At 37.5% G+C, this 25,051-nt stretch overlaps 1 protein-coding gene across 12 annotated transcripts in view; it reads left to right on the forward strand.

Annotated features, from left to right (window-relative positions):
- NRG3 (neuregulin 3) overlaps positions 1–25,051 on the forward strand; it is a 1,116,866-nt gene that overhangs the window by 857,938 nt on the left and 233,877 nt on the right. For all 12 annotated transcript variants that reach the window (XM_016918766.4, XM_016918770.4, XM_054660302.2 and 9 more), the window contains one exon: positions 8,745–8,818. In XM_016918766.4, coding sequence (XP_016774255.3) covers positions 8,745–8,818 — 74 coding nt within the window. The remainder of the gene's footprint in view (positions 1–8,744; positions 8,819–25,051) is intronic.

The following is a 25,051-nucleotide window of genomic DNA, read 5'->3' on the forward strand; positions in this document are numbered from 1 at the left end:
AGACCTTGTAGTTGAGCAAACTCATTTGTTATTATATTTTTTAACTCATCAAACTTGAACTCGTTCTTTTTCTTTTCCTTTTTTGTGGCTCAAATAGTGATGCATGCAGCACAACACCTGGATTTGGGCAAATGATTTTAAATTCACACGTAAAAACCATAGCAATTTTATGATGAATTGACCTCCATCTACTTCTGAATTTAAACTTTGCTAAAGGGAAAATCCCTACATTTTCTTTTCTTTTTTTTTTTCTTTTTTTTTTTTTTGAGACGGAGTCTCGCTCTGTCACCCAGGCTGGAGCGCAGGGGGGCGATCTCGGCTCAATGCAAGCTCTGCCTCCCAGGTTCCAGCCATTCTCCTGCCTCAGCCTCCCAAGTAGCTGAGACTACAGGTGCCCACCACCGTGCCTGGCTAATTTTTTGTATTTTTAGTAGAGACAGGGTTTAACTGTGTTAGCCAGGATGGTCTCGATCTCCTGACCTTGTGATCCGCCCGCCTCAGCCTCCCAAAGTTCTGGGATTACAGGTGTGAGCTACCGTGCCTGGCCAATCCCTACATTTTCTTAAAATTTAAGATATAATTCCATTAGCAAGAAACGTCAGAGTGACATTTTAAGCAATGCTTGCATCAGACAAAAAATGTTTGATATATTTGAAATCTATTGACAACACATTGGAAAACCTTCAAGAGTTCTAAAGCAGCCGTTACTCTGAAATTTAAAATAATCCCATTTTAGATTCTTTCAATTATAGTTAAGAGGATTTTGTAAAGGCTGTACCTGTAGCCAGTCTGTAGGTAATTTTTATAACAAGTGGTTAACTTAAAGATCTTCCTGTGTTAATTAGTGTTCTTTTTTAAATAAGAATTATTAATTAAATTCTCAATTCAGCAAAAGAAACCTTATTCTTTAATCAATGTCACAAAATTCTCCATAGTCAAACTTAGATCTCAGTTTCCGTGATGAGTGGCTGGGGAAAGGAATGCGTTCTCCCACCATTAATACCGTTTGAGCCAATAACTCTAGGCTGTAGATCCTTAGCTAGAAACGTTTTTGTCCACCCAGAACACACTTTGCATTTAGACTGAGGCCTCCTTTGAAATTCTGGCTCCTACATTTCCTATCTCCTTGACACTGGGCAATTCAGTTTTCCTTGCTGAGAATCCATCCTCTGTTTTTTGTTTGTTCATTTTGGTTTTGGTTTTGGCTTTTAAATCGAGGGTAGTCTGCAGTCAAGAAATATCACTGGAAGCTGGGTGCGGTGGCTCACGTCTGTAATCCCAGCACTTTGGGAGGCTGAGGCAGGCGGATAACTTGAGGTCAGGAGTTCCAGACTAGCCTGGCCAACATGGTGAAACCCCATCTCTACTAAAAATACAAAACTTAGCCAGGCATGGTGGCACATGCATGTAGTCCCAGCTACTGGGGAGGCTGAGGCAGGAGAATTGCTTGAGCCTGGGAGGTGGAGGTTACAGTGAGCCGAGATCATGCCACTGCACTCCAGCCTGGGTTACAGAGAGATACTCTGTCTCAAAAAAAAAAAAAAAAAGAAAATGTCATTAGTCTTTGACCAATATTTCTCCAGTCCTTATCCAGCCCCAGTTCCTAGTAATCACCATTCTACTCTCTGCTTCAGTGAGTTCAACTTTTTTAGATTCCACGTATACGTGATAACGTGGTATTTGTCTTTCTGTGCCTGGCTTATTTCACTTAACATAATGCCTTCCAGGTTCATTCATGTTGTCACAAATGACAGAATTTCCTTTTTTTTCTCTAAAGCTGAATAGTATTCCATTGTGTATATGTAGATACCATATTTTATTTATCTATTCATCTGTTGATGAATGTTTAGGTTGATTCCATTTCTGGGCTATTGTGAATAGTGTTGATATAAGCGTAGGAATGTAAATATCTCTTCCACATACTAATTTTATTTCCTTTGTCTATATATCCAGTAGTGGGACTGCTTAATCATATGGTACTTCTATTTTAAATTTTCTGAAGAATCACCATTCTATGTTCCATAATGGCTTTACTAATGACATTCCCACCAGCAGTGCACAGGAGGAGTAATTTCAAGAAATCTACTGCATAATATAGTTATGACTATAGTTAATAACAATGTACTATATACCTAAAAAATTGCTAACAGTAGACATTAAGTGTTCTCACCACAAATAACGTAAGGTACAATATAGGTTAATAGCTTGATTTAGCCATTCCACATTGAATACGTATTTCAAAACATCATGTTTTAAAACATTAAAACATCATGTTGTACATTATAAATATATATAATTTTTATGTCATAAAAAAAGAAATGTCATTATCGTTCTTTAGTGACAATTCACCTGAAGTCTTCTTACCCATAGTTGATGAGTGTCTTTTAAATTATAAAGCTCAGGAAGTATGCCTTTAAATCACTAACCAATATCTGTGATATGGTTTGCTTAAGAACATTTTTAGATTGGAGAATAATTTACAAATCTAGGTCTTTCATTTTTAAAATAAATCATGGTGTTAGTTCATGATATTTGGGCCATATTTTTAAATCCTAATCCTGGGAAAGGTGGTTAGGTATATGGCAATTTATGTCTCCACTGAATTTCCATACAGAATGCCAGAAGGTACCACAGATAAAGCAAGAGCTTTAAGGTCAATCGCAGCTGAGTTTGTATGTAGTTCAAGTACTTACTGGCTGTGTGGTTTTGGGGTAATATACTTAACCTTTCTCAATCTCTGTTTCTTCAGTTGAAAAGCTGGGATTATGCTTTCAAATTCAAATAATAATAAAAACTAACATTTCTTGAATGCTTATCATGCACCACAGGTATTGTATCATTTACTCCTAATAATAAATCCAGGGGGTGGCTACTGTTATGTGCATTTTACAAATAAAGAAAGGAGGCACAAAAAGGCAGAGCAGCCAGGCTTCAAAACCAGGCAGAGCTCCAGACCACCTTGCCTCTCAAATGTAAACTTGAAATGCCAGACGATCTTTCCATTTTCCCCAACCAAGGACTGACACTGAGGCTGAGGAGAATTGGCAGAAGAGAGAGAAGAATATCTGGAGGGTTTGTTCCTTTTTCAAATCAGCATTTAATAGCCCTGTTAAATTGGCAGGCGTGTATATTACTGACCATGTTTCTATTTTCCTGTAACACCAAAGAGTAAAGGCCATTTTTTTTTCCTATGAATAAAAGTTGTCACAGTCAGGAAATAAACCATATAGTTTGCCTACAACCATTTCCCTTGTGAAGGTAATTGATTTTGGCTAGTGAAAACTTTATGTCTAAAATCAAGGTCCAAAGAAGAAAGTATGTATACCTTCTATAGCATTTATAAAGAGACCAGGCACTATGCAGGAATTGGAGCAAACATTTGAACATATTTGTATTCTTCATATATTTGTCTCTATAAATTATATAAAATCCATTTTTGTAGATACAGAGTATAAGATTCCTAGGCATAAAAATGACTAAAATGCAATTGTATATAATATCAGCTACCTGCACTTGTTTTTCTCCTTCCTAATACCATCTCATTTTTTTGGGGGGGGGTTGAAACTGAGAAACAAAGATATTAAATAATTTTCCTAAAATATACCCATACAACTAAATGGGAAAGCCATAATATAAACCATCCCTCTTAATCATCATGATATTAGTAAGGAAGACAGGTGCTAAGCAACCATATGTTGACTGGGCTATCTGTAGATAATCAAGTCCCTAAGAATGAGGACAGAGTAGAATTGGAGAGTGTGACAGTGAAGCAATAATAACACCTTTCATCAATGAGTAAATGACCAGGAAATCCACAGATGTGGAGCAAGAGAGTAGCACAGTTCTCTCAATAGAACCATGTTAGTGTTGCTTGTTTTTGTATCTGTCTTGTTTTGTTTTCCTAACAAGAGGAAGAAGGAGAAATTGAAGAATGATCTGGAAATGTAGGGAGGCTGTTGATTACAACTGGGGGTTCAATTTTTCACTCATTTTCATATTATAAGCCGTAACTTAGTTGTTATTCAGGAAATAGGCTGAAAGACACTGGCAGATGAGAATTGTAGAGATGGGAATGCTCTGAAGTTAGCAGTGTGGCCAGGTGGCCAGGATAATCACTTTTAGTGGCCAAAAGATGATCATTTCTGTGGGAACATCAGCAAGTGAGTGACCTGACCATTTTACGTCTCTTCTTTAGGGTCCTCCACATCCGGCCTGGGTAATATGTTGCTCAATCTGCTTTACCACACCAGGCAAAACAAGTATTGAATTTCAACCAATGATCACAGATCTTGTATTGTCTCATCCTTGCTGGTACTGTTCGCTTTTCTCTGGCTCAATTGTTGCCTTTTAAAACTCTTTACTTAAACCAGCCACTGGGCTTTTCCTTGGGGACAATGTAGAAGAGGAAAACAATGATAGAAGGGGGTGCTTTTTATTTCAGGTACAGCTGGGCAGGTGGGATGGATCAGGGCAAAGCTCCAAGGATGTCAAGAGTAGAAATAGTGATGTCTACCTTTGAAACTACACAACTCCCTACACAACCAAGTGATTGGAGCTTTGAAAGCAATGCGGAGTAGAAAAGTAATAGAATATCAACCTAGTTAAGGCAAGATTTGCTGTGGGGAAGGGAAGGTCCTGAGCCTCTATTTGGCCCTGAGGCTTATCAACCTGATACTTCAGTTGGGCTCAGAAAGACTCCTGCCCCCTCCCCATTCCCTCCCTCCCATTGTGAGGGACCAATCTCTCTTATTCTGTGTTTTCTTACCATCTCTTCCACCACTTACCTGCTCTACTCTGCTTTGCACATGTTCTCCTCAACTATGCCCTTCCCTACAGCCTTTTAAATGTGGAAAAAAAACAAAACAAATAACATGATCAAGAACTTACTGGTTTCCAGGCCAAGTGCAGTGGCTCACACCTGTAAACCCAAACACTTTGGGAGGCCAAGACAGGAGGATTGCTTGAGGCCAGGAATTTGAGACCAACTTCGGCAACCTAGCAAAACCCCCCTCTACAAAAAATTTTGAAAAAATAACTGAGTATGGTGGTGCACAATTGTAGTTTCAGCTACTCAGGAGGCTGAGGCTGTAGGATTCCTTGAGTCTAGGAGGTCAAGGCTGCAGCTAGCCACTGCACGCCAGCCTGGACAACAGAGTAAGACTCTGCCTCAAAAAAAAAAAAAAAAAAAAAAAGAAGGGAAGGGAAGAAGGAAGGAGGGAGGAAGGAAGACAGAAAGAAAGAAATTCACTGGTTTCCAATGTAACAAATCCTTTATCTCAAAGTAGATGTACACTTAGAGTTGGAGACTTTTTTAAAAACAATTACAATGTCTCGGCTCTTGTGAACTGGGTTTGCTGTATGGTTATGTCACTGTGGATAATGATTTTCTCATTTTTTTACACAATGTTTATCAACTTTGGCTGTGCTTCCTCTCCTGAGCATGCTCCCTGTTTTGTAAAACAATTTGGGAACATTGAGATTTTTCATATAATTTCTGTGATGCCAGGCTCCTAAGGGATAAAGAAATACAAAGAACAGTGACTGGACAGATTGAGTGGAGCTTTGAAAGCAATACAGAGTAGAAAGATAATAGAATATCTACTATAATGACACATGCACAAGTGTTTTTATTGCAACACTATTTGCAATAGCAAAGACTAGGAACCAACCAAAATGCCTATCAATGATAGACTGGATAAAGAAAATGTGGCCCATATACACCATGGAATACTATGCAGCCATAAAAAAGAATAAGTTCGTGTCCTTTGCAGGGACATGGATGAAGCTAGAATCCATCATTCTCAGTAAGCTATCACAGAAACAGAAAACCAAACACCACATTATCACTCATAAGTGGGAGTTGAACAATGAAAACACATGGACACAGGGAGGGGAACATCACACACGGGGGCCTGTCATGGGGTGGGTGGCTAGGGGAGGGATAGCATTAGTACAAATACCTAATGCACGTGAGGTTTAAAACCTGGATGTCGGGTTGGTGGGTGCAGCAAACCACCATGGCACATATATACCTATGTAACAAACCTGCACATTCTGCACATGTATCCCAGAACTTAAAATAATAAAAAAAAGAAAGATAATAGAATATTAACCTGGTTAAGGCAAGATTTGTGTTTTTTAAAACATATATTCCCCATTAAAGACTACACATGTACTTCTTAATGTTATTAACTTTGTCATGTATTAAGATGAACAGAAAGGCATTTCTATTATATGAATTTTTTCTTATTCTTGTATCTTTCAAAAAGAAAAAAGAAAATAAAACAAACAAATGCGCACTCAACTCTCCCCCAAAAAACCAAAACAAAAACAAGCAATGCAATAATATTTCTCAAAAGATATGCTTGACACACTATCAGAAGTTCTGCCAACTTCAATCTATGCACTAGAAGTGCATTGAAAACTTTTATTCTTTGCTTCTTGTCTTTAATATTGTTGTAAATTCAATCCACTTCACTGGCATTACCTGCTAGCAACATTCCATCTTCACATTTGGATGAGTGTGAACTTATCAAGGTGACATATGTGTGATTTTTAATGGAAATTTTACTTTGTTTTTCTTAAAACTGGGTGTCAATTAGCAGTGACTCGCCTCCTTAGCAAAGGAACAGGGTTTGCTGCCTGCCCAGCCACACAGCCCCTGGGGGGCTTCCTAGCCTGGGCTAGGCTGCTGCAACATCATCACACTTTATTAGTTACAGCACAGAGTTATGGAGGCAGGAGGAAAGTACTCACTATGCAATTTTCCTGATACCCCATGAGGCCTGAGCACCTCAGGGTGGGTTAGCACTCATGGAAAATCAGTTTAAGATGGGAAAATTTCAAACATCTTTCCTTATTTTCTTTCCCACACACAAATAGAATAATGCATTTTAAGTAACAAAGAACACTTAAAAAGCAAAACAAAAACAAAAAGACACTTATCCTTAAAAGCCACCATCTCCTTAGGATATTCCTCTTATATTAAATAAGGATACAAAGAGTAAAGTGTACTTAAAATCTCTCACAAAGTTTGGAAATAAAATCTTCAAAAAGTGAATGCGTACAATAGCACATACGTAGGACGTAACTCATTATTATTGGGAAATGAAAATGAGAGCACCATGGTACGATAATTCTGAATAAGAACAAGCTAATTACATTAGGGCAGCTTTCAGAAAACAAGAATTTATTTTTTTTATGACAAATATGCCTCAGTACAAAGTACACAAAGTATTTTCTGACTCTTACTGTGATATGCCTACTTTATTTCAAGTAAAATAAATGAATTATTAAAAGGTTATGAAAATATGTTTATGCTTTAAAAAAAATCATTTCAGTAACATGTTGGGTATCTGGAATATCCATATATTGGAGGTCTGTGTTCTCAGTCTACAAGGAAAATTGCCAAATCCACTCTAGAGTGCCAGGCTTAAAAAGGTGTTGAAGAGAGCCTGCCCGATTACCTGAATTCCAATTTGGCTCACAATGAAAGATAGAAAAATTACCTCGATGCATTTCAATGTTGCTTCTCCCCTTGCAATAGACCTTATTTAATAGCTTATTACACTCAGAAAACAAAGCATATTCTAAGGAAAGAACTCACGACGCACGGTTCCTATCTCTTGACAGAACGGCCTCTTTGAATTCTTTTGTCAATTTCATAGATTTCTAACAAGCAGAGAATTGTTTTTTAAATCTGATTTTTTTTAATGCCAGCAGCACTATTTCCTCCTCTTAAGTAGGACAGATTCATCCTATAAGCAACAATGGATGATTCCCTGCTGAACTCGAGCATGACAGATTAAGCTTTGAGCAGACCAGTAAATGCCACCTCCCCACTTAACAAGGCTGTTCAGAGCCAGGCGTTTGGGGCCCCGCCGTATTTGTTCCTGGAATCACTGTCTGATGAGCCACTGCTGTCCGAGGTGGCCAAGCAGCCCTGATTGAGCGAGCTATGTGAAGACCCGACAGGGGCCTGGCAGGGCTGCGGGGGCATGCCTCCTTTTTGGTGCTTCCAGGCAAATTCCTTGCCTCCAAATTGTGCCCGCCTCAGGACAGTTGGCTTGTACGATGCCTGGCAGAAAGTAGACACTTTGCACTTGTTTACTGAATATAAAAGAGAAAAATAGAGAGAGAAAAAATCTGAGTTTAGAGATGCCTTTCAGACCTTGCCGGATAAAATGCTGTTATTTCTGGCAAAGTGGTGAGGTGACACTGACTTGGAAGAATAACTAAGAGGTTAAAAAAAAAAAAAAGTAGGACTAACAGTGAACAAGCTAATAAAACACATGGAAACCAAATTAGTGGTAGCCAAAATCAATAATAGATCAATTGTATTTCAAAATATCTTTTATTAGAAAATGACACTTGCAATATGTTTCTAAATGCCTTTTAGAGACCAGTGTGTTGCATAAAGAAAAATACACCTGCATCCAGAATTATAATTTTAAGAACCATTATTTAGATTGCTGTGAGGTATCTTAAAATGCGATTCAATTTGCTCCTTAGATATTGCATATCAAACTATAAAAGCAAAGCTACATTGTTGGCTTTCTCCCTTTTTGGCAAAGAAATAGAATTGAGAATCTGCCTGTTGAGGTCAGAAACAGACTGAATCAAAAAATATGAAAGCATGAATGTACTGTTCTCACATTTATGTAATTGATGGCTATTTTACTTGTTGAAATCTTAAGTCTTTCACAACCACATGCGTATGTTTGTCATTTATCCCCTTTTCTCAGGTGCAAAGAAGGCTACCAAGGAGTCCGTTGTGATCAATTTCTGCCGAAAACTGATTCCATCTTATCGGATCCAAGTAGGTCAAGCATTTTTCTTCTCTCTAATGCAATATATAGGCAGCGTTTATTCTGAGCAATGGTTGTTAACTCAGCTGAAAGCTATATTTCAGTCTTGTGTCTCTGAAAGCTGCCAAGGACAGAAGCTGATGGCAGATGTTGATGTTCAAAGCATCCTCAGAGCTGGCTCAGTCTAGGTCTTCTCTGACGATGAGGCCTGGCTTCCGGATTCCACCTTGAACCCCTGCTGGGAACTCCCAACAACCCGGGCCTCCTTAGCTTTCCTTCTGCCCAGCCACCTACCACCTCATTTCAAAAGCAGGGATCTAGAAAAATAACAGAGCTTATTATTTACCTGAAATAATGTTATGGAAACTACAGTATTATACTGCTTCTTACGCTTTGGTTGTTAATTTATGATAGTATTAAACCATACCTTACTAAAGTAAGAAAACGTGTACGAAATCATGTAAGAAGTTTTCAAGCAGACTTTGAAAACTCCATTTTTGGCAACACTATTTGCATATCAGTGATTACTGTCCTAAGGACAAATTATTTTTTCTCCATTCATGGAAGAAGACAATTTGCAGACTAAAAAATATGGCTAGTCATTAGTTTGTTTGTATGGGAGTAAAAGTAACCTTTTATGCTTAAATGCCCAATTCTAGTCAAATGTGAAATGTTTATCTTTAAAGAATTCTCTGTTCTTTCAATAGCTGCTAGAATTGAATCATGACTAAAAAATGGGGATTTTCATTGAATCAGCGATTTAGTTTAGTGAGGATAATGATAGGCATTTTGCAATTGGAAAGGCCAAGTTATGGTTTTCTGAATATCATACATACGTAACACAGACTTCAGTAAAATATTTTGTACTGACTAAGGACAGAGGTCGCCCTGCCTGTGTCTGTGTGTTTTGCTGCATAATGAACGTGTCTAGGCATCTTCCAACATCTTTTCAAAATGCATATTTTCATTTTCCCCTGAATTTCTAGCTACATTTACTCAAGTAAATGCAAAGTTATTTGAAAGAAAAAGGTTTTGTTTAATTTAATTTAATTCTATTTTATCTTGACGAAGCAATTCACCATACAGTAACTACTCTTTCTTTGCAAATTTAGCTTTCCTTGAGAAAAGTGAAGGTTGCCACAGGGATATCTCTGTTTCCTGAAATGTGAGGCACAGTTCTCTAGGAATTACCCAAAGAGGATGGTATTACTGGAGTTTTTGGTATCTTATTTATCAAGTGATTTGGGCCACTTGCTAAGGTGGCCTCTGAAAGGGTATTCATGGTTATGATGTGAGACATACCTTTGGCATGTTAGGAAACTTGCATAAAATAATGGGCTTGCTGATTTCTTTCTTTTTCTTTCTCTCTCTTTTTTCCTCACTTTTCTTAATGTATCTAGTTTTTCTCTTTGTTTTTCTTTCTCTCTTTTTTCTGTTTTTATCCCTTCTCTTTTCCTATTTATTTCCCTTCATTATTTTGTCTCCTGTAATACTTCTTCCCTTCCTCCCTCTTTCCCTTCCTCCCTCTTTCCCTTCCTCCCTCTTTCCCTTCCTCCCTCTTTCCCTTCCTCCCTCTTTCCCTTCCTCCCTCTTTCCCTTCCTCCCTCTTTCCCTTCCTCCCTCTTTCCCTTCCTCCCTTTTTCCCTTTCCCCCTTTCCTCCCTTCCTCCCTTCCTCTCCGCCTTTCTTCTTTCTTTCCTTTCTTCCTTCCTTCCTCCCTCCCTCCCTTCTTTCCTTTTTTGCTTTCTTTTCATATGTGGCTGTGGAATAGCTATTCAGTACAGGTTACAAAGGGCAAGGTCTTGCATATGGTACAAAGTGGGTAAAAAAAACTCTTTAAACAATCTAATCAAATTTTACCAGCCATTTAGATACCATAGTTCATCACTGCAAGAGCGGAGGAGGGGGTCACCATAATGACGATTCTCTCCTCGTAGAACAAAATGGTCCCATGGTTACAGTCACTATCCCTGAAAACCTATTTCAATTTCTATTAAATTGCTATTAAAATTATAGCTGTGTGAGCCAGGCATGGTGGTTCATGCCTATAAATCCAGCACTTTGGGAGGCAGAGATGCTTGAGGTCAGGAGTTGGAGACCAGCCTGGCCAACATGGTGAAACCCTGTCTCTACTAAAAATACAAAAATTAGCCTGGTATGGTGGCAGGTGCCTGTAGTCTCAGCTACCTCTGGAGGCTGAGAGAGGAGAATCACTTGAATCCAGGAGGCAAAGTTGAAGTGAGCCAAGATCACGCCACTGTACTCCAGCCTGGGTGACAGAGCAAGACTCTGTCTCAAAAAAAAAAAAAAAATTATACCTCTCTGAAATGTTTCTATTAAGTGAAATTGCAAGATAAAAAATTACTTTTATATAAAATTGCAAAAGGAACATACTTTGCCCCAAATGTAGAAAAGAAATACACTAAAATGTTGTAAGGACGTGGAATTTTATGAAATTGTTTTTCTATTTCTCCAGTTTTCTGTAAAGTGGTATATCATTATGTGAGTCAAAATGCCAGAATCCTTGAAATTTAAAAAGAAAGAATAAGCATGGAGAGCCCATGGATGAGTCCTTGAGACACAGCTTAAATGGAAAAGCATTATGTCTTGCATTCATCCATGCACACGTGCATTTCTTTAGGTAATCATTAATTCATTTCATCAGTATTTTCTGAGCATCCACCAAGAGCCACCTAATTGGTCAGGCTCTATTAATACAAAAGTGTGCAAACAGGATTTAGGCTCTGAGGACCCCGCAGATTAGTGAGGGGGAAAAACATGTGGATATATAAACATGGGGATGAATTTGGTGTAACATTTACCCTTTTCTGACGTTAGCAGATTTGATTCGGCTCCCAGGCCTCAGGCTTTCACTTGAGCAATGGCAAAAATAATACCTATAAGCATTATTGTTATCATATAGATGGACAGAGTCAATGCCAGATAATGTCAGCCCACTTCCCTTATTCCTTACTATAATTGTTACTAATACGCGTTTAAATGATACATGTGCCAGGCACTGTGCCAAAGGCTTTACATGGATTATTTTATTAAGCCCTCACCATCACAGTTTAGTAAGGAGACTGCTGACAATTGCACACATTTTATAGATGAGAAAATTAGACCTCAGGGAAGCTAAGTAAACTTGCTCAAGGTCATACAGCTAGTTAATGCTAGAGTTTAACTTCCATTCCAAATGACTCCAGGACCTGAGCTCCCAACTGCAGGGCGCTTTCCTCCCTCCCATAGAACCCTCCCTTCTCTAGTTATTTTCAACAGGACATTTATCACTCTAAATTCCACTGACTGAAACTCAATGACCTGCGGCAAACATTATTCTAAGGAACAATATTTGCACAATTTTCATATCTTAATGCAGCAACTTGAGCTTCCATAGAGATTTAAATCCCTAATGAAATTTCCTTGTCAAAATTCTTGCTGAAGGATTGTTTAATTTGCTGCTCATGATATCTTCAGAATGACTGTATGCTCAGGAAATAAGCTTCCACTCAACTCCCTCCCTCCATTTTTTCTCTTCTGTCTCCTCTCTTCTCTCCATTCCATCTTCCTTCCTTCCTCCCTCTCTCTCGTCTGTCCAGTGCATACTTTTGCTGAGTGAAATCCCTATTAGCAGGGGGTGAGAAACCACTGCTCTTTTATTCTCTCCCAGGCAATGCAAAGTTGGTCAGAAATGTGTATCTTTTACATTAAATTTTAAAAATAAAATCTTAAATGACCTATATTTAGGAAAATGGTGCAAGGATGTCACTGTGAGAGCCTTACTGGCTTGAGTGTCTTAGCAGTGGTTCAGAGCTGGGTCCTCAGACTGTTTCAAAAACTCATCCCCTCTGCTCTCTTTCAAATCCCAAGAACCTATAGCTAACTCCATTCAGGAACATATTTACCTATGAGGATCAATCTTATAAAGTATGTCAGTGACAGCTTTTGTAAATATATCTAATGCACCAATCTGTCAGATTAATCAAACCCTCCTATGGATTCAATGTACCACAAGTCGCATTCAGATCATGAGGCTGAATAGCAAGCAGGAGTTCAGAAAGAATGTAGTGAGTGCCTCAGACTTTGGTCAGAGTCAAGAGGAAGTGACCTTCTGTGGAGGAGCCGGCATCAGCTACTGTGGCATTCTTGAAGGGCATATTTCTGCCCCCTGCCTCCTATGCTGCCAGCGCACTGAGGGATAGCAGCAGTAAGCTTCCCGGAAGCTGACTTGTAGACTCCTGCCCTGGTTTTCCTTCCTTACTACCCATTCCCACCCAGGGTAATTACCATCCTCAGCCTTGAAGCACAGTTAGATGGAGCTGAACTATGTGTCAGTCCGAACTGTGAGCCAGCCAAGGTTTTTCTCCATCTCCCCTCTCATGAGCACATGCCAAGCTGAGTTCCCATCAAGATCCTGACATAATCACCAGCCAATGGAAGCGTGGGGGATGCTGCAGAGAACAGACTCAGAACAGAATCAAAGAATGCAGTGGGGTAGAGAAGATGCCCATTGGAAGCAAGGGCACGCCTCCTCACACACAGCTGGAGACAGCCGTTTCTACCCCACCCTGTGCCTTTCTCTCCCTGTCAGAATCCAGTACTTAGCATATTCCTGGCTGTGATGGCAGGCTTGAGTCTGCAGGCTCAAGCTCTGGCAAGCAGTGTATACAGCTTAAACACGTGGAGTCGTCTAGCCCCTCCGTGGAAGGTAGGAGCATCACTTCCATCATGTGTTCATACGTGCTGACTTCGATTCGCACTTTATTTCTTTGCATCTTAGAAACAGGCTCTGTTCTCACAGCACCTGGAAAGATGCTAGGAGCCTGGTCTGGATGTGATTCAGAGGAAGACTGGTGAAAAATATGATATGGATTTAGACTTCCCATCAGCCCAAACTGAGTTTGTGTGCCTCAGCTTTCCAGGAAGAACCACTTCACAAGTCCATAAAGAAAAGAAAAAAACAATCTTCTGTAGAGTGTGTTCTAGCACCAGAGAGGGCATCAGGTAGGAAGATAAATTTATAAACACAGTCCCACTTCCAAATGGCCTGCAGAGACAACCAAATCATGCCCAAGCTTGGTCTCCTTCCTCATGTTCCCAGGGATCGTCATTACCAGGGCCTAGACCATCAGGCTCAGAGCCAAGTGGTGCCCCTTTGCCATATGTGTCACAGTGAAGGAAAAAAAAATTGAGAACAGCCTGGGAATGCCAATGTAGGGCCAGGAGCCTGGGTAGGCATTTGCTAAGCAGACACAAGGAGATTTTCCTGAAGATTATTAACAGAAAGTTTTCCCCCAAAAGACCCATGTTCTGCACTCTTGCCTTTCTCAATTGTATTTAATATATAGGAACATGTGTTCTGTGTGTCAACAATTAGGTGAAAGGGTGAAACAAAAGGTGCTCTGAATTGGAAGTCAAAGGGTTTTGTTCTAATTCTGTGACCACCTGATCTTTGTGGTGTGGCCTTTGGCAAATCACAGTTTATTTGGACCTTGGTTTCTTTATCTGTAGAACAATTCCATGGGCATCCAGCTTAAAGAAAGTGATGGCCCTCAGCAGAGCAGGCTGTCTTGCAAGCCATTCAGAAGGGGAGTTCAGTGCACCACCAAACTAGTGGATTTCTTCACTCATTCATTCATTTCCCCAGATAATTAAGCATATGTAACATATACCATGCTTGGGATCCAAATAATAATAATCACAGATCCTATTGTCTTAATCCATTTGGGATGCTATGAAAAAATACCATTAACTGGGTGGCTTATAAACAACAGAAATTTATTTCTCACTATTGTGAATGCTAGGAAGTCAAGATCAAGGTGCTGGCAGGTTCAGTGTCTGCTGTGGACAATTTTCTGATAGAGGGTGCATTCTCTGTTTCCTTACATTGGAAGGCATGACACAACTCTCTGCGCCTCTTTTGGAAGGGCTTGAATCCTATTCATGAGGATTTCTTCGTCCCGATCTATCACCTCCCAAAGGCACTGCCTCTTACTAGCACCACATTAAGGATTAGGTTTCCACATAAGAATTTCGGTGGGACACAAACTTTCAGACCATAGCATCTACCATCAGTAAACCCAGTGTAGTTAACTGTGTTTATTGACATTGAATTACAGACTACAAAGGACGTAATGTCTGCAAGATATTGAAATGTTTTCTTCCTTCACTCATTCAAAATCTTATTAATAGTTTGACATTGGACAAGTTGCATAACATTAATAAACCCTGGCTTTCTTCTTTATAAATTAAGATATTCTAATCTGTAACATATATAGCTGTTGCTAGGATGAAATAAAATACTCCATTCAGAGCATGTCATGCTTGGGACATTGTGAGAGCTCAATAAATATTATCTATTATCATCATTATTATTTTTGTTGTTTCAACTGTCACCTTGATTAGTACACAGTGTACAAGGCACTGAGACAGGTGCTACTAAGGATTAAAAAGCATGCAGCCTATTACCTGGCCTCGAATATCTCCAGTTGTACAGAGGAAGTAAAAATGCATGAAGAAGTACAAATGAGGACACACGAAAGACGTGATTGCTAAGGAAATATAAAAATGGAGGGGCAATAAAAGTTCACATAAAGTGGAAGGAGAGATCTGGTGTTACTCAGGAAAGGATTTCTCTAGGAGAGAAGATTGCAGTGAGCTATTCACACAGGATGTGTATCTGTGAACTGTTGTACAAGCTGCACACTGCCCGACTTCACTGGTATCATTTATGCTAGAGTGTGAAGGGCCTTCTGTGGAGGGTTGCAACTTGGTCCTGGGAAGGACATTTCCATGAATAAATTAGATAGAGGAAAAACAGATTCTTGAGGACACAAAGCAGAAACTAATTATCACTTTCCCCTGGTCTATTAATCCATACAGATGAAAGAGTGTATCTTCCAGACTGGCATCTGCTGGGAATACTTAAGTCTGCTAAGCTACTCTGCCTTCCAGGAGCCATAAAAACATTGTTAGCAGAATGGATTTATATGTAAAATCTGTCACTCTTATTACCGTTTTTCTGGCTTGCCATGAGAAGGAGAAACAGAGAATTATCTGATTTTGACCATGTCACCATGAATCTCACAAAACCCATTAATTCTGTCAGGTTTTATATTTTTATATATTTTATTGCTAATATCTTCAAGTCTTTCCTTTTAAATTATATAGACACCAATCTTTTACCAATCATGTATGCAAACACATGATTTCTAGATACTAGGAAAATAATTTTATTTACAAGAAAGGAAAAATTTCCTATGGGTACCTGATTCAGAGATAACCACTGATAATCAATTCGTGCATACTACTCCAAATATTTTCTACTTTTTCTGTGGCATACATATGTATTCATTTTTATTTGTTTGTTTGGTTTTTAGAGGCAGGGTCTTGCTCTGTCACCCAGGCTGGAGTGCAATGGCATGATCTTGGCTCACTGCAGCCTCAACTTTCTGGGCTCAAGTGAGCTTGCCTCAGCCTCCCAAGTAGCTGGGACTACAAATGCCTGCCACCACGCTCAACTACTTTTTAAAAAAAATGTTTATAAAGACAGGGTCTTGCTATGTTGCCCAGGCTGGTCTTGAAATCCTGGCCTCAGGAGATCCTCCCATCTCAGTCTCCCAAAGTGCTGGGATTACAGGCTTGAGCCACTGTGCCAGACTTGTATTTGGTTTTAACCATTATGTTGAAAGCAGGCCTCACAGGGCCAGAGGGAAGCACACCTGCCCTTGCCTCTCTCAGCTAGAGTGTTTGGGTCTGTCTGCCCAGCTTGCTAACTGCAGCTTCCCTGTTGGCCCTGGCTCACTGGGGGTCCACTCTACCCACTCTTCCCCAGGAAGATGGATTGTTCTTCTGCCCTCCCAGGGGGCCTGTTCGGCAGGTCTGAAGACAGCTCCCAACTGGTTCTCGGTTCTCCTGTGTGGTCCACAGCTAGTCCACAGGACATGCTCACTACATTGTATCATTGTGCCCTGGGAGAGCTGGGCATTCAGGAGCATCTGTCACCAGACTGTCAGGATCAAAGATGACACTTCCTCTCTGTCATCTCTCCTGTGTCCTTTTTATAGTTTCAAAGTCAGAGAGGGAGATCAAGTGTTATGGAATGGTTCTAGATTATCAAATTATTTCCTTTACAAATTCTGCGTGTGGTGATTTGTTTCACGCTTCATTATCTATTATTCATTATATTGACACCTTAATCAAATCTGAGGTACCAGAAATTAAATATTCATATCTTATTACACAATATACTCATTTGCCTTACAAAATTAGGATTGGCTGGGTGCTCACGCTTGTAATGTCAGCACTTTGGGAAGCCACGGTATAAGTACTCCTTGAGCCCAGGAGTTGAATATCAGCCTGGGCAGCATAGGAAGACCTTGTTTCTAGAAAAAAAAATAAAATAAAATAGCTAGGCATGGCGGTATGCACCTGTAGTCCCAGCTACTTGGGAGGCTGAAGCTGGAGGATCACTTGAGCTCAGGAGCTCGAGGCTGCTGTGAGTTGTGATTGCACCACTGCACTCCAGCCTGGGTGATGTAGTGAGACCCTGTCTCAATTAACAACAACAACAAAAAAAGGAACACCATCAGAATTATACTATCTGTATTTTGTAACTTCTACTTCCCACTCAATATATTGTGAGCTTTTTCCCACAGAATTTTCTTAATTTTATATTCTTTTAAACTATTCTTTTAAAGGTTATACTATTATAAGGATTTAACATAAATTATTTTACCAGTCATCTATGAAGGGCTGTTTAGTGGGTTTCCAATTTTGCCTGCTTACAGTGATTAACAACCATTATGCATAAGTCTCTGTACCTTGATGTCCAAATGATTTCTTGAGGATAAATTCCTAGATTTTGATATATTTTGATAACTTTTCCTCCAGAAAGATTATATCCATTTACATTTCCATGAGTGAAAAGTAAAATTGATTTTACTTTTTTCTTTACCAACACTGGATAGTATTAATTGCTACTTGTACAGGGAAAATTATATACCACTAATATTTTATATTGTACCTTGATTGCCAGCAATATTGAATCCTTTTTTCACTTGTTTATTGGTCAGTTTCATTTGTACCTTTATGAATTTTTAATTATTTTTCTTTGCTCACTTTGAAATACTATAATATTTCAATCTTTTTTAAAAGAGTTTGCTATTTTGAGGATAACAAACTATTCACTATCATATAATTTTTCCAGATTGCTCTTTGATTTATTATTTATGATATTTTTTGAAGCGTACAAAAGTTTTGCCTTTTATGGAGTCAAATCTATTAGTTATTTTTTAAAAAGTAGTTCGTATGGGCTAATGCTATCCTTAGCCTAAGAATGAAATGAATTAACAGTAATTAAGCTATTCAATTTTATTATATTTCTATCTGAAATTTATGTTAGCATGTAGTTTTATATTAAGAGTAATATATTTAAAAACACATTTAATTTTTCCAACAGAATTTGTTGAATAGTCTGACATTTCTTGATGATTTATAAATATGAATTAATTATATAATATATAATTACACATATTTGGTGTTGTCTGTGGACTTTCTACTCTGCAGATAGGGGTAACACCATGAGAGTATTTAGTTTTAAGAGAATTGTAGTTTACATTTGGTAATATTATTTCCTCAATTTAAAAATATATAATTGGTTAAATATGATTCAACCATATATTGATTTGAACTTGATTACATATGCATTTTAGAATAATATGCTTTGAAAAACAACCAATATATGATATTAAATACAATATAGGATTCAAAACAATATGTATTGTATGACTACGGTGACCATATAACTTATCATCTAAACTAGGATATTTGGAAAGTGAAAAGCAGAGCTATGAATAATTACACTGGAATAAAAAATATGAGGCAAAACTATACACTCACCCAAATTTGTAACATAAACATGTATATACTTAACTATATAGGCTTAAAAAAAGCTTTAAGGCACTGTATTGCAAAATATGGTAGGATTGCACAATTTTTTCAATATCTTTTGTGTATCTCCCAATTTTCTGCAACACATTTGTATTGTATATGATATATTATTATATTATTTATTTTTAATTATTATTTTAAATTTAATAAATATTAAAAGAATGACAGTAACGACAAATGCTTTTTTGATTATTACTGCCAGGGAGTGTTCTAAGCTTTTTACAAATAATCCTCACACAGTGTTGTAAGGTAGATTAAATCAATTCCCACTTTAATGTGTGGAAACTGAGAAAAATAAAGTAAATAAATAAATACATAAATAAATAATAAAATAAATAAAATAATTTGCCCAAGGATACACACTTAGTCAATGGAAGCACTGAAATTTTAAACCCATTGGGTATACAGTCTAAAAAAATAGAACATGAAGAAGCAGTTACAAACATTGAGAGAATCGCTTTCCCATAGAGTTATAATTATGATTCCTCACATTGCTTCTCTTCCTTTGAGCATCATTATTTTTGATGCAACTTTTCATACTGTTCTGCTGTATTAGGATTTGTGGTGTCTTCTAACAAATTGTAATATGGGTTCCTGTGTAAAACTTGAGGGCTTGGAGAGAGGAGGGTTTTATTTAGTTTTGTCTTGACAGTTGCAACTTCAGTTACAGTCGGAGTAGGGAAGGCTTTGCTGAAAGCCACCTTGCTGAGACATGCCCTGAGGTGGTGCTCTGTGTTCATCTCGTAAGCAGAAATTTGCTGTTTTGAGACCTCCACTCTGCTCATAGCATGACTCCCCAGAGAGAAAATCCTACCAGTGTTTCTGGTCTCTGCTTATAGGGCACCTACAGCTGAGGTTGGTGTAAGGTAGGTGTCTCGTGGCCATGGCTACCTGCTCAAGAAGGTGTAAAGCCCAGGACAAATGCCTAAGTTTCACCACTCTCCCTACCCTCTGCTACCTTTGCCCTCATCCTCTCCATTTGAGCAATCTTAATAGGGTTCTTATCACTCCTATAAGGTGTTTGGAGCCTGATTCTGCTCAACTCTCCATACAGTTTAATTTTATATACAAGTTTTTGTAGTGTATTTCTACCTTCACTGTATTTGGCCTGTCACTTATATGTGAGGATGGTGCCTCCTTCTGAGATTTATCCATTGATGTAGCTCCCCCTACACATCCCATATTCATAATTTTTTTTCATGGAAAGCATATGTGGGGACAGTCTTTTGTGAGTATTCCAATGGCCTTTTTAACTAGAAGTTTCCAAAGGTTTCACTTTTGAGTGAGTAGAAGGAAGCACTGAAAAAAAAAAAAAGATGGAAAATGGGGCCAAGACTACCTAAAGATTAAAAGCAAAGAAACGATAACCACAAAACCCAATTAGCCCTCAATCAAAAGGGTCCAGCACATTGGAGATTACTTTCATTCTGCCATCCTTAGCTTTCTGTGCTTCTTTCTCATAGTCCACTTTGGATAAATTTCAATCACATCAAATAACATCACATGTATCACTAGACAGACACAACCACTTTCTGCAAAATTCAGAGGAAAACCATAATCATTTTCAACTCTGTTAACTAGACTTTCCTAAATGAATCTATTTATTTTTACATTCTATGCCCAAGAGCTACATTTTGAAGATAAATAGCAGAATTACCTATTTCTTTTGATGGTGTTTTACATGACACTGATGTTAGGAGACAACCAACACAGTGCTGTACCAAGTAACACGCCCATGATCCTCCTTTTCCTGAGACAGCTATTTTCATAGAATATGATAGAGCAATTTCACCAATGTGTGACTGACATGAAATGGAATGGTTTGAGCTATTATCATCTTTATTTCTAATTTGGTACTACCAGCGTTTCAGTTTTTAATATAGTTTTAAAAAATTGGACACTTGAATTATAAATAATATCTCATAATGTGGATTAAGAACACAAACAGAGAGAAGCAGAAAAACTGACTACATTGTTGACAGTAGTCAGAGACACAGGGTTCTGAATTTTCTCTTAAGAGAAACATCTCCTTAGGTCCCCTTAGGCACATATTTCAAGTTCCAACAGAGTTTTTCATGGAATGAGGACTTAACTGAGTGCCAAATTTTATGCTAGGCCTCTGTCTACACATCCTTATTTATTATTTCTGAGTTATAGTAATTTTATGGTTGAGGCAACAGACATTCAGATAAATTAATTCACCTACAAAAATAATCAATTTGTAAGAATTTGAAATCAAATCTGCTGAGTCCACATTTTAGCCATCAAAGGGCCTTTTGATATGGACCAACCAAATTTTCTTGCAATAGGAAACTTTTTAATATTTATTTTACTCTATTTTTTTCATGAGGGGCCAAGAGCAAAACATTCTCCATCATTTATTGAAATTAATATCTTCATTAAGTGTCATGACAAGAGGTATAATTAAAAATGTAACTTGAAATATGTCAAAAGATGGATGCATAATTAGTACAGTTTGGTGTAAAATCATTGCATTAAGCAAAGCAGTTCAAGGTATATAACCTAATTCTTGTACATGATACGCACTTGACAAAACTGTGAACAATTAAAATGAATTTTTGATGATTTGTTTGATATGTGGATAAATTTTTTAGAACCAGCACTGGATCTTCTGAATTCCTGGCTCCTCTAACTATTTTTAGTCTCTCCTTATGAATAAGCTGTCAGTGGTCAATTATACTGGTTGGTGTCTCCACTGTGTCCATTTTCTTGGGAATCTTGAAAAGTCAATCCCTTCAGGGAAGTTTTGTTTGAGAATTAAGATGGAATTGATCTGGCAGATAAACATTAGATTCCCACTGTGCTTTAAACCATGAGGAGGTTATCAAATTTTCAGTTTTTCCTGATTTCTTGTCTTCACAGAAAAGCTCTGTGATTATACCTGCAGGACATTTTTAAATATTGGGCATAACCCACTTTAGTTGTCCAGGAACACATTCCAGACCCAATAGGAGTGCTTTGTGGATAATCTGTAAGTGGTGTTCCTTAATTAAGAGTGAGCAACGGGGAATTTGTAAATCAAAAACACATCCCTATAGTGTAAGCCAATTCAGCTACAAGTAACATTTATTAACAACCTATTCTAGTTCATGCAAGAAACCTTGCCAGGTACATGCACAAAAGTTCTGCCATTTAACTCTTACAAGATAAAGTAGCTATTAGTATCCTCATTTTTGAACTATGTAAATAAGATTAGAAAAGGAAACCCTAGATGAAGAACATCATCAAGACTTATTGTAAGATATAAGAAGAACTAAATTGAGAGATAATAGCATGACCTACCATAGAATACTTTTGTAAAATGGAATTGTTCCTTAAATATCTATTGCTATAGTTCCAAATACAATCCTCAGACTATGTCTTAAATGTTTTTCTTAGCTTTTGTTTGTTTGTTCGTTTCTTGTGTATCTAATTATGGAACTTAATCACCAGCTTGTTGAGGACAAAGATCATGCTGGATTTGGTTACCACTACATCTAAAGTGCCTTTCATGCTTCCATTACATCAGGCACTCAGGTAATTTTGATTGAATGAGTGAAAGAGAGACTTGTTTAAGGTAACATGTTTTACTAGCTCCCATTTTAAATGTGGTTTTAGTACACCTACTTTAAAATTTGTTTAGTATTCACCCAATGTCTATGACTTTGCTAAGAATTATGGATAATTAATATAGTAACAGTATATTTTATTTTATTTTAAAATCCTATTTTAATTGAATTTAATTTTTAGGATAGTAATACATTCACATGGTTCAGTATCAAACAGCATAAGGAGGTTTACAATAAAAAGTATTCTACCCTTATCCCCCATTTACCCAGTTCTTCTGTGATAGGCAATCAATGCCGTTAATTCCTTGTAAATCTTTGTAAAGCTACTCTATAGATGTATAAGTAAAATGAACAAAAAATCCCCTTATCTCTTTTTATATAAATAACAGCTCGTAATACACACTGTTCCACATCTTGCTTTTTCATCTAGCAATGATCTAGCTTTTTCATCTAAAATGATCTTCAAGATCATTTTATTTCAGTTCATACAGAACATTCTAATTCTTTTTATAATTGTATACAATTCCATTCATTGCATATAGCATAATATGACTGCTATGGTCTGAATGTTAATGTTCCCACCAAAAATTCATATGTTGAAACATAATTACCAATGTGATGACATTAGGAGGTAGATTAGATCATCAGAGTGAAGTCCTCATGAATGGGATTAATGACCTTAAAGAGGCTCAAGAGCTGCCTTGCTTCTTCCACCATGTGAGGACACAGCAAGAAGACGCAGTATAAGTACAAGGGCCTTTTACCTGCCAGCACTTTGATCTTGGACTTCCCAGCCTTTAGAACCATAATAAATAGATTTCTGTTATTTATAAACGACCCAGTTTATGGTATTTTGTTACAGCAATCCAAAGGGACTCAGAAAATGATGTAACAACCCATCTGTGAATTTGCATTTGGTTTATTTGCTGTTTAAATTATGCTACTTTAAGTAGTATATAGAATAAATTTCTAAAGTGGAAAATGTGGGTGAAATATATGTACCTTTATAGACCTTTGGGTTCTCCTCATTGTCATACTACTAGAATGGTACCAATTTAAAATCTTAAATCCTCTGTTTTCCAAAGCCTCTTTGACATGACGGTTTGTTTTATGAAACTATATTTGTCTTTGTTTAATCTTAGAAGTGAAGAATACTAACTCATTCATTTTTAAATTTAATTCTTTGTATGATGAGTGACATGAAAACATCTTTTTATATTTTAAAAGTTTTTTATTTTTTCTTTCCTGTGAAGTCTCTTTAATATTCCTCCCCAGTGTGTAATTCAGTTATTGGTGATTTTCTTATTGATTTGTAGGAGCTATTTTTATTTAAGGGAAATGAGGCCTTTGATTATGACATGAGATTGAAGTAGTTTTTTTCTTTTGATCTTTGCATTTTGTCTTTGATTATGATAGTTCAGGCAAAACAGGAAACTTCTTTTTCCTTTCTTTTTTTCCATGCATTCCTCTTTTCTCCCTCCCTCCTTCTTTCTTTCCTCTCTTCATTTCTTTGTTTTTCCTTCCTTCTTTCTTTCTTTCTTTTATTCTTTTATTAGAATAATTCATTTTTTACCATTGTGGCTATTGGGTTTTGTTTACTACCTTTAAAAAGTTCCACCGGGAGTGGTGGCTCACACCTGCAATCCCAGCACTTTGGGAGACTGAGGTGGGCAGATCATGAGGTTAGGAGATTGAGACCATCCTGGCCAACATGGTGAAACCCCGTCTCTACTAAAAATACAAAAATTACCTGGGCATGGTGGCACATGCATGTAATCCTAGTTCCTTGGGAGGTTGAGGCAGGAGAATTGCTTGAGCCAGGGAGTCAGAGGTTGCAGTGAGCCGAGATCATGCCTCTGCACTCCAGCCTGGCAAAAGAGTGAGACTCCATCTCAAAAAAAAAAAAAAAAAAAAAAAAAAAAAGCTCCTTCTCACTCCAAATTTATTCACTAATATTTCTATCTAAAAATTTTAGGAATGTAATTATTTCAGTATTTTTTCCTTAAATCTTGAAATGAATCCAGCCTTCTTTTTTCCTAGATGATTGCACAGATTCCCAAGATCATTTAATTAGTAATATTATTAGCAGCATATTTGTCAGTATTAAATCATATTTATGTATTAATAATGTCATATTCTTATAAATGAATGAAAAGATACATAATGAAATATTTCACATTTATTTGGTTCTATTTCTATTCTGTTCTATGGATCCATATATTTGTACATCATTATGATACTCTTAATTATTGGGGTTTTATTAAATATATTAAAATATATAAAAGGAGAGCATACCCTTCGTTAGCTGTCTTCCATATCCCCCAAAATTTGTATTTGGGTTTTATGAACTCATTTCTGTCTCACCAGTGATTAATAATATATACTTAGGAGTTGATTGTTACACTTAAAGGTAGCTATGATGAAACATGAGTTAATGAAGCAGAAGAAGCCAGGCTACATAATGAGAGAAGATTAAAATAACAGAGAAAGGGGGGAAAAGAAAAAAAAAAGCAGATAAAGATTGCTTTGCTTCTGGAAATGGCAACCCAACTAACTCTCTTATTTTTTTCATAGCCAGGAAAGAAAACTTACTATCGTTTCCAAATGACAAGCCTCAACCCAATTTAATTAGCTTTACCTTGAGATCCAGAGACCAATCCTGTTCTATGTAGCTTTATTTGACTCCTAACATCCCTTGATCTTTCTATTTTGTGGGGTGTTTCAT

The sequence above is a fragment of the Pan troglodytes genome, chromosome 8 (genome assembly GCF_028858775.2).
Source record: "Pan troglodytes isolate AG18354 chromosome 8, NHGRI_mPanTro3-v2.0_pri, whole genome shotgun sequence".
Classification (NCBI taxonomy): Eukaryota; Metazoa; Chordata; class Mammalia; order Primates; family Hominidae; genus Pan; species Pan troglodytes.